This window comes from Neolamprologus multifasciatus, chromosome 9, assembly GCF_963576455.1.
Source record: "Neolamprologus multifasciatus chromosome 9, fNeoMul1.2, whole genome shotgun sequence".
Taxonomy (NCBI): Eukaryota; Metazoa; Chordata; class Actinopteri; order Cichliformes; family Cichlidae; genus Neolamprologus; species Neolamprologus multifasciatus.
The window spans coordinates 32,386,001-32,396,839 of record NC_140447.1 but is presented as its reverse complement, the minus strand read 5'-3'; the positions used below and the strand labels follow the sequence as shown (position 1 = coordinate 32,396,839).

Below are 10,839 nucleotides of genomic sequence, written 5' to 3'. Positions count from 1 at the left end.
GGTGAGTGTGGCGTATACCTCAGTGTTAGTAATAGCAAAGCTGAGTTGGATGTAAAGCTCCATCAGTGTCAGATAGATGCTGCATAGCTAATTTACAGCTAGCTGGCTAACTGCCACCATGTTGGCTGTTACTTTGGAAAGCAAGTGTTACTTACACATCTTTGTTTTGTGCCACTGACGTCTAAAATCTTGTGTAGTTTAGTTGAAATATGTGTCATGGATCAGTTTAGCTGCTGAAAGTAGCTAGCCAATTATATCCGAGTTAGCTGGCTAGCTTTAACTTAGCTGCAGTGCCTGATGTTAGCTAACCTGATGTTAGCTAACATCAGGTTAGCTAACATCAGGCACCGCAGCTAACCTGATGTTAGCTAACATCAGGCCTAACCTGATGTTAGCTAACATCAGGTTAGGCCGTCTTTCTTGCGCCTGATGTTAGCTAACCTGATGTTAGCTAACATCAGGTTAGCTAACATCAGGCGCAAGAAAGACGGCCTTTTATCCTCTTGTGTGTCATTTCGTGACATTTGTGATTAGTGAACTCTATTTCTAAGCTAATACTAGCTAGTGTTGCTAACTGTTGGAGCTAAAAAGGGAAATAGAGGTGTTCTGAGTGGGTACGAGTGTCTAACCCTTCACTCAAATTTATTGTGCATCGTACAGAAAAGACTCCACAGGCTGTTGGAGGCAGCCGAGAGATTCGGGGAAGATCTTATTGCATTAAAATAGTTAGTAATACATGAGTGCACGTTTATCATGGCAGTAGACTAGCCTAAAAGGTTTAGTCTCTACAAAGTAAGATAAAAATGATATACTTAGTCCATTATTGGGTGCATAATTTACTGTGGACATAAAAAAAAAATCATATAGTCATGCATCACAGGGTAACATCTTTAAAACTCTGTCATTATAAGGATAGAAGTGAGTTTAATGTTCGTCTACGGCTCATAAAACATGTTAATTGATGTGTATTTTTACTGCGTTAAACCGTCACCACTCTGCACTTCATTCAGGGAGAATAACGGCGAGAGGCGGGCGTCCCAGGTTGTGTAACTGTCTGTGCTGACGAGTGAGTTGTGTGTGTCGTGAACAGGAAGACAGACGTGAGCCGCAGGAAGTGGTCACAGTGCCAGAGAGGGACTCCCTCTGATGGGAGGGGGTGAGTGACACTGATGCTCCTGCAGAGGCGGCGAGAGAGAAGCCACCTGCTCATTCACACGCCGTCGGGTTTCCATCACTTCAGAGGACATCACATGACTTCTGTTCATTTCCTGCAGAGGAAACAAAACAGGTCAATAATTGGGAAAGACGCCATCATTGCCCCGGAGCCCTCCCGCCTACGGGTACCACCATCAGGCCGTCACTGTGAAGTTTAACCTTTAAAAATAACCTTCGTCCTCTCATTAACGTTGACACACACAGTACGGACGCACACACAGACTCGTACAGAAACAAATAGATAAATGAATTCGGGGACATGCCAGACGTCAAACAGTCCCTCAGTGTAAGCGCCTGTTTACATGCAAGCTGTCCTCAGACGTGCACAACATATACTTATAGTTTTATTTAGATACAGCCGGACCTGAATCAAACCGTCTTCAGTTGGCTAATTTACATTTTTAGAGTTGGTAATGTGACCGTGTTGGTTTGTGTCACCTCTGACTTTGACTGCTGTCTCTTTCTCCATCTTTGGTTTCTGCACAGGAATAATAAAAACTAAAGTGATCACTCAGGCTCCTGTATATGCAGCAGGGTTTGGATTAAACAGGATTTAAATGAACGCTTGGCCAGCTGGTTGCATTAGCAGTTAGCATTAGCAGTTAGCATTAGCCTGTGAATGGGAATGGCAGTGATGCTGCTGTAGATTAACCTCTACAGCTACGTTCCTACGCTCACCTCCAGCTCCGCCTTGGACTGGATGAGGAGCTCGATCTTTTCAGAGGAGCTCAAAATAGAGCCACTACTCCTCCACATCAAAAGGAGGCAGTTAGATGGTTTGGGTATTTGATTAGAGGCCCTGCAGCATCAGGGCCTCCTCCTTCTGGAGGAGGCGGCTGCCCCGTCACCTGTACTGTATAAGCAGCAGAAAATGGATGGATGCTATTCGCCTGTAACTTTCCTAAACAGCCTTTTTGACGTTTGACGTTTGCTGGATGAATTTATGTCCTGTCCGTGTGCACAGAGCGGTCAGGTACAGTGCGTCTCTGTGCCCGCAGGCCCCTCCCTGCTCCTCGCTCCCTCTGCAGTGTGTAATTTATCGCCTCTCTCCATCACGCCGTCACTTTTTACAGGCTGAATGAATCCCTCTGCACTAAAGCCGCTGCTGGAGAACGCCTCTGTGTGCGTTTGTGTGACGCTTTACGTCTTCGTGTCACTCGCACGGCGCTGAACTTCACGTCTGACTGACGTCCGTTTCATCACGTGCGTGTGCGTGTTCACGTGACACTGTAACCTCAGCGCGCCGTGTTTCCCGTAGTCTTCGTTTTTTGTCACATCCAGACTTCTTTTCTCCGTCTTTCTGACGCTCGTTGGACTTTTTTCCCTCTCTTGTCGTGTTTGGACGGAGCGCCGCAGCGCGTCCTTGGCGCCGTCTCTCTTGCCACCTTTCTTCAGCTGGCAGCTTCAGAAGTCACATCACAGCTTCACCGTTGGCTGCAGCCCGATGCTGGTTAGTCAGAACAACTTACTGGCAGCCAAACAAGGGAATTTCTCAGCAACTTTCACACATGATGAATCATGTTTCACTTCCTCCATCGCCACACATTTTATCTGCAACAGTAATTTGTCACATTTCTCTTGTTGGATACTTTATTTGTTCATTTATTAAAGAAACAGCAGAGTGTGGAAACGGTTTTTACCCACCGCCGCACACAGATTGGACGCTCTCCTTTGACTCAGCCGCTCGTGTGCTCATCTTTAAAAGACTAATCCTGGTCTGAACCTTAAGCCTTGCTCAGAAAAAGACGTGTGGGAAGTTATTTTTGTTGTTTCCAGTACGTGTTCCTTCTTCTGAAGCCTGTGCTGGATTTGGGAAAAGGGTGTTTGAATACACGCCTCCCTCTGCTGGGACGCGGCTAAAGAGTTTGTCCAAGTCTCTTGATCGCACATGGACATCGCAGGCCTCTGCATGTGAAAGCAATGAAAGCTTGAGTACGTCAGGAAATCAGAGAATCGGGCGTCTCAGCAGGTCCACCAAACCTCCGCCTGATCCTCATCAATCTGCTCCTCCTGTGGGTGGAGGGTCGTTTCGACTGATCCCGATTTTGGCTCGATGAGTGACAGGACGTTGGTGGGTGGATGGATCCTTCAGGCACACTCTAAAGCCAGTCCTCCACCTGCTGCACCTCACAGAGGACCTCCACGTCAAACGAGGACTGCAGATACCCACTGCAGTCTGAGACGGAGGACTTGGAGTCTGTCCCAGTGTGCACTGGGAGTCTCGAGGGTTAAATCTGCAGCTCTGGAGGAATAAACTCAGCAGCTTTGTGATCTCTGTGCTCCATGAGACAAAAAGGACGACGACTCACGGCGCCGTGGGAAACATCTGGGTTTAAACAGAAGTCTTATTGTGTAAACACCTCCGAGCTGGAGGGAATCGTCGTTTCCCTGAAATCATCTGCTCGGGGGAACGAGTTCCTGGCACTCTCTCCATCCTGTTTTCCTAAATTAAATGTTCCAGAAGGTCAACAGCCGTGTCAGAGTCTTCTCAGACACACTGACTCCAGCTGTTAAACATCCTAATCTGTGTGTGTTTGGACATGGCTCGGGTGAACGAACATGGAGCTGAGCAGAGCGGCGTGTTTACCCGTACACAGCCGCTCTGCCACAGGACTCATTAAAATTTGATCTGATCTAATATTTTGCTTTGCTCGACTTCTCGACTCCTTCTTTAGAGTCTCTCTCTTCCTCTCTCTGCTCTCAGGTATATTAATTTGGTCACTATGATGAGTGACCTTTGACCTCACTCAAAGGTCACTCAGGTGTGTAACCTGAAATAGAAACTAAGAGCAGCTTTTTGTTTTGTAAAGGCTGAAGATTGAAGTGATATTAGAACATAAAGGAAATGAAGAAACACGAACTCTGACGTTACAGTCTGATGTTTGGTTGACCCATCCACCAACCCCACCTCCTCCTCCACCTACAGGGAGCTCTTTGGGGTTTTGCTGAGACCTTTGAACTCTTCCAAACTTCAGACCGTCACAGCCAGATTAAAAAAGCTGAAACGACAGCCTCACAAAGCTCATGAGCCCAACAGGAAGTGTGTCCATCGTTGTTTTCATCGATTGGTTCTGATCTAATGACAATCTTCTCGTTGGGGATGATTCTTCATTTTCACACTTCCTGATGCTGTTACACTGATATGATTATGATGGATTTCTTTTCGCCACAGTCAAAAATTGGAGGCACTACCAAAGCGTTGTGTAATGTTGTTTATAACTCCAGAAATCACAATAATTTATTTCCTTCTCTGGAAGCTTCAAACGTATGAAGCGTTCAGCCGGCGGTCCGTAAAGCGCCTCGTGTTTCCATCCATCTGTGGTAACTGCAGCTTAATGCCAGCTCTGCAGTTTATTACATAAACCATGTGTATTTACTCTACATGCGTGTCCGTGTGTGTGGGCGCTCATATGTGCATGTGTGGTGGCGGCGTTTGGCGCCATGGGAACAGGCATATGGTGCTGATCGCATGCTAGGAAGGTCAGCTCCGACGAGAGGAAAAAGGAAGAGACGGAAGCTGAGACGGAGGCAAGTTTTGGACACGTTTTCAGAGTGACGCTCGAGAGAAGAAAGATGGAGGTGTTGTGTCTTAAAAATCATTAGACTGAACCTGGACAGCGGCAGGTACGCCCACCGCAGGTCGACTGGATAGGTCACATGACCTTTAGTCAGAAAGATGACAGACGCCTTCACGTTTCGGTAGAGGAAGAACATTATATATATATATATATAGTATATACATATACATTGAAATTGAAATACATATAAATGGAAGTCTTTATTTGTTTTTAACATTTAACCACATGAAAACATAAACAAAACAACAAACAAAACAACAACAGAAAAGAAAAAAGGAAAGACAGCTTCCAATCCCATGGTTCATTCACTTTTGTATGTTGGGTCTATTTTCAATACTAACTATCAGTACACCCGCAAAAAAAGGACAATAAAATCTAATTCTTAAGTTATTCCATTACTGAGTGCCTACACAAACATACAACGCAGCAAGCATAAAGTTTAACTAAAGATAACTGCCCTGACCAAATAAATTCCAACCATCTCAGCCAAAAACACGAACCAATGATTTGTCAAAACCCTCCCCATCATCATTAATCCTCGCCAATTATTTTCATATGACACCATTTTCAGCGTATTTTGTTTCCACCTATTATATTCTGGAGGAGATGGTTCCTTCCACACACTGAGAATAACTCAGGCCGCTGCAATCACCCCCACCTTTATAACCACAAAGTCATATTTTGAAACCCCAGGTAACACCGACCGATCCCCTAATAAGCACAGTCTTGGTGACAAGGGTATCATCAAACCCTTGATCCTATTTTGTCCAATACTTTTTGCCAAAAGGGATAAACTTTCCCACATTCCCAAATAGCATGCATGAATGTTACTGGATCTGAGCTACATTTCCAGCATATATTACTGGGACTGATTCCTATTCTATAAAGTTGGTCCACTGAGAGATTTAAGATTTTACTCATTTTACTCCAGCGTGTGGCATTGATCAATAAATCAGTAAAAAGCTGTTTCAAAGCTTTGGTATAATGCAAGAAAGTATCTTTATGAAGCTCAGTAAACCTAATAAAACAAAAGAAAATGATACAATCAGTGTAACAAAAACCAATCAGTGCAAATATCAGGATGTTATTAAAGTGACTTGATCGAATGGCCGACCTGGACTTTCTATGACATGTTGCACTTCAGTGACTAAACCTGGGTCGAGTCAGAGCCAGGCTGAAGCTAGAAGTCTCCAGAAAGTAATTTATGAATTACAGATTCCACGTTATTAAAACATGTAATAGAAACATAAGAGGACCCGAAACGCTGCCCTGAGGGACTCCACATGTCAGATGTTAACTTCTTGATCATTTGTCCTTGAAGCCTTGACCGTCTGAGGACAAATATGAGGCAAACCATTTCAGGTTGGACCCACACTGACCTCCCATCATTAAACCGATGCTTGTTTCCTCTCTTTGCCCCTCAGGCTCAATGTTTCAGTTCACAGAAGTGTATTAATATCTATGACGCTGACAGTAGAGCCCACGAACACATTAAAGCTCCACAGAGAGGACGTCTGTTCTGGTCTTTACATAACCTTTCCTTTAGCGGCAGTTTTCAAACAAATTATGAACGGTGTGTACAAGACAAATCATGGTCGAGCTGCCGTGACCTTTACCGAATATATTAATGCTCCTCTGAGGAAGAATTTGTTGATTTGTCGGCTTTTATTCAATCTTTGTTTGGTGCTGTCTGGCGTGATGAACAGTGAAGCCTGCGGGCGATTCAGGCTGTGTCACCTCAGAGTAATACCTCCCGACTTCATCATCCTGTTAAAGTCAGAATAACCTTGAGATGTGTTTTCTGGAAGAAACAGGTTTGTGTGTGTGTGTGTGTGTGTGTGTGTGTGTGTGTGTGTGTGTGTGTGTGTGTGTGTGTGTGTGTGTGTGTGTGTGTGTGACCTCAGTGCTGGCCTGTACGGTTCAGTATAATATGACACCAGCTGCAGAGGAAAGGTAAAAAGCTTCTTGGATTTAGGAACGATAATCCTTTCTGCTGCAATGCCACTGCAATGCAACACCCTTTGTCTTATTCAGGGATGCTCCTCAAGAGTGTGTGTGTGTGTGTGTGTGTGTGTGTGTGTGTACAAATATTTGAGGGGTGTGGATAAAAGGGCGATTGTGTCGCCTCCTGTCAGAGGATAAATGATGGAAACAAGTAAAAGGATGGCGCCTCGTTTTAACCTTTGCTGTTTTCGATGTTTGTCCATTAGTGCAATTATAAATGAAGCCGCAGCCGCAGCGCTCACCTGATCTGACCTCCGCTGAGACGCTGCCGTTTTATTTTTACGCCTCTGATTCACGTCCTCCTCATTTCCCTCCCCACCCTTTTCACCGCAAATGATAAATTCGGAGACTGAAGCCTCTTTGATTGATCGGCGAACACCTGAACCCGGCAGCAAACAGCAGGCAGCCGCAGTCAGAGAGGAGCGGGTGAACACGGCGGAGCATTTATGAGCTGAAGAGACGGATATTTACCACAGGAGTCGGCCGAGACCTAAGACGACCTTAAGAGAAGCAAATATGAGTAATCAGATCGAGAAACGTGATTCTGTCCCTGCACATCATTTCATTCAGAAATTGAGCATCTTTAGGAGTTTTGGTGCCCTTTAGTGACCCAACACAGCCCCAGGAAAGCTGTTTTCAACACGCTGATGGCATATGATTACATATTATTATCAGTTTAACAGGAATAGGAAGGGAAGAGGCAGTCCTGTCAAGGTCCAGACGGGCTGCCAGGTGAGAGGCAACCTGTGCAGTCATCATGCAGTGTTGCACACTCGCAGCCTACTGCAGAGAAGACAGACAGGCCACGCCCATCGCCACAAACAGATTGTTGCAATGTGTAGATGATCTGTGTTTAGCAGCAGCAGTTTGGAGACTGGTTGCCTCCCACCGGGCGACCGGTGCGATCAAAAGTGCAACATCTTCCATCTCTAGGTGACCTTGTTGCCTGGCGACATCTCGTTCCTCGTTGCTTTCCAAGCTGTCGAAACACAACGAGACCTTTAAACAAACGTCGTTTTTCAGGCGACGTTTTCATGGCGATAAAACTACAGCTGATGTTTGTGTTTATAACATGAAACCAACATTTTTCACATATTTTCTTGTTTTGTTTTGCAGCTTCATGGATTTGTCATCATGATATTCGCCCCATCAGCCCTCCCTTATCTTCAGCCTTGGCCCCGCCCTCTTCTTCGCCACCTCCTGTCAGAGTTCTGGCCTAATGGCTGCGCAGCGTCATGGAGACGGCTGAGCACGAAGGGCCACGCCCCTCAGTCTGTGATTGGTCAGGACTCGGTGCAGGTGTTAGGCCAGTCATACCCGCGTGATGACTTCACCAACGTCACTCCGAAGATCTTGGAAAAGGTGGGCCGCAACCTCCACAACCAATCCCATCATCCTCTCTGGCTGATCAAGGAGCGCATCAAAGCTCACTTCTACAGGTAGGCAGCGAGTGCAGGTGTTCACAGATACCTGGGAACTGATGACGGCTCAGGATCCTCGTCTCTGCTAACAGCAGTGCGTCCTCGTCTCTCCTCGTAGCGTTTCTGTTTTCAGGATAAATGCTGACTAACCCTCTGCAGGCTCCGTGGGTCTCTGGGGACAGTCGAGTGTAAATTTGGCTGCAGTGAAATATCGTTAAAGCTGCTGCTGATTCTCGCCATCAGAAATCTAACACAGCGACAGCGAGCGCATTGATGCTGCATTCAGAAGTCATTAAGCAGTCACTGCGAGTGTGAGCTGACATTGGTTTATGACTCTGCCTTTTAGCAGGTCGTGACCTTTAGTCTTTAGAAAAGCCTGCGTGCTCTGATAGCAGCAGGTGACGAGGAGACCCCAGAGCTGCTGGGTGATCTCCTCGCTGCTCCTCGTTACTCCTCGTTACTCTCACTTTCCCTCCTCCTTGTTCCCTCCCTGACTTACACCCTGCCCACCAGCCTTTGGTTGATCGATAAAAACATCTAAAAAGCATTTAGTTTACGTTTATTTGTGACAAGGAAACCATCAAATTTTTCAACCTCAGAAGGTTCATGGGTGGAGTGAAGTGCAGAGGGTTGGTGTGACTGAGGAGGATGCTGAGAGCAGCTGGAGGAAGAAGAAGAAACAAGAACAATCTAACAGAGCAGACACGTCTTTGATACGGACGTTGGTGAAGCTCATGTATGTGCATGTAGATCATCTATGTGCGTGTAGATCATGTATGTGTGTGTAGATCATGTATGTGCGTGTAGATCATCTATGTGCGTGTAGAACATGTATGTGCGTGTAGATCATGTATGTGCGTGTAGATCATATATGTGCGTGTAGATCATGTATGTGCGTGTAGATCATGTATGTGCGTGTAGATCATATATGTGTGTGTAGATCATCTATGTGCGTGTAGATCATGTATGTGCGTGTAGATCATGTGTGTGCGTGTAGATCATCTATGTGCGTGTAGATCATGTATGTGTGTGTAGATCATGTGTGTGCGTGTAGATCATGTATGTGCGTGTAGATCATGTATGTGCGTGTAGATCATGTATGTGCGTGTAGATCATGTATGTGCGTGTAGATCATATATGTGCGTGTAGATCATGTATGTGCGTGTAGATCATGTGTGTGCGTGTAGATCATCTATGTGCGTGTAGATCATGTATGTGTGTGTAGATCATGTGTGTGCGTGTAGATCATGTGTGTGCGTGTAGATCATGTGTGTGCGTGTAGATCATCTATGTGCGTGTAGATCATGTGTGTGCGTGTAGATCATGTGTGTGCGTGTAGATCATGTGTGTGCGTGTAGATCATGTGTGTGCGTGTAGATCATCTATGTGCGTGTAGATCATGTGTGTGCGTGTAGATCATCTATGTGCGTGTAGATCATGTGTGTGCGTGTAGATCATGTATGTGCGTGTAGATCATGTATGTGCGTGTAGATCATCTATGTGCGTGTAGAACATGTATGTGCGTGTAGATCATGTATGTGCGTGTAGATCATATATGTGCGTGTAGATCATCTATGTGCGTGTAGATCATGTGTGTGCGTGTAGATCATCTATGTGCGTGTAGATCATGTATGTGCGTGTAGATCATGTATGTGTGTGTAGATCATGTATGTGCGTGTAGATCATCTATGTGCGTGTAGAACATGTATGTGCGTGTAGATCATGTATGTGCGTGTAGATCATGTATGTGCGTGTAGATCATATATGTGCGTGTAGATCATGTATGTGCGTGTAGATCATGTGTGTGCGTGTAGATCATCTATGTGCGTGTAGAACATGTATGTGCGTGTAGATCATGTATGTGCGTGTAGATCATGTATGTGCGTGTAGATCATATATGTGCGTGTAGATCATGTATGTGCGTGTAGATCATATATGTGCGTGTAGATCATGTATGTGTGTGTAGATCATGTGTGTGCGTGTAGATCATGTGTGTGCGTGTAGATCATGTGTGTGCGTGTAGATCATCTATGTGCGTGTAGATCATGTGTGTGCGTGTAGATCATGTATGTGTGTGTAGATCATGTGTGTGCGTGTAGATCATGTGTGTGCGTGTAGATCATCTATGTGCGTGTAGATCATGTATGTGTGTGTAGATCATGTGTGTGCGTGTAGATCATGTGTGTGCGTGTAGATCATGTGTGTGCGTGTAGATCATCTATGTGCGTGTAGATCATGTATGTGCGTGTAGATCATGTATGTGCGTGTAGATCATGTGTGTGCGTGTAGATCATGTATGTGTGTGTAGATCATGTATGTGCGTGTAGATCATGTATGTGCGTGTAGATCATGTATGTTCGTGTAGATCATGTGTGTGCGTGTAGATCATGTGTGTGCGTGTAGATCATGTATGTGTGTGTAGATCATGTGTGTGCGTGTAGATCATGTATGTGCGTGTAGATCATGTATGTGCGTGTAGATCATGTATGTGCGTGTAGATCATATGTGTTAAAGGCAACACGTGACCTGTTGGTCAAACAGTCAGTAAGCTAAGCTAACGTAGCATAAAGCTAAACACAGCATGTTACATTAAGTACAGATTTCCTCAGTGTGGACCTTAA

The 10,839-nt window shown here is 45.3% G+C and overlaps 1 protein-coding gene across 3 annotated transcripts in view; it reads left to right on the top strand.

Annotated features, from left to right (window-relative positions):
* Positions 1-386: 386 nt before the first annotated feature.
* The window catches only part of fars2 (phenylalanyl-tRNA synthetase 2, mitochondrial), a 132,902-nt gene continuing 122,449 nt past the window's right edge, over positions 387-10,839 (top strand). For 2 of the 3 annotated variants that reach the window (XR_014875922.1, XM_085171730.1), the window contains exons 1-2: positions 401-1,340; positions 7,914-8,236. Coding sequence is in view for 2 of the 3 variants with exons in the window: in XM_085171730.1 (XP_085027856.1) it covers positions 1,170-1,340; positions 7,914-8,236 (494 nt within the window). In the remaining variant the exon portion in view is untranslated. Of the gene's footprint in view, positions 1,341-7,913; positions 8,237-10,839 lie in introns of all 3 variants that reach the window. The other variant, XM_085171729.1, reaches the window with a different exon arrangement.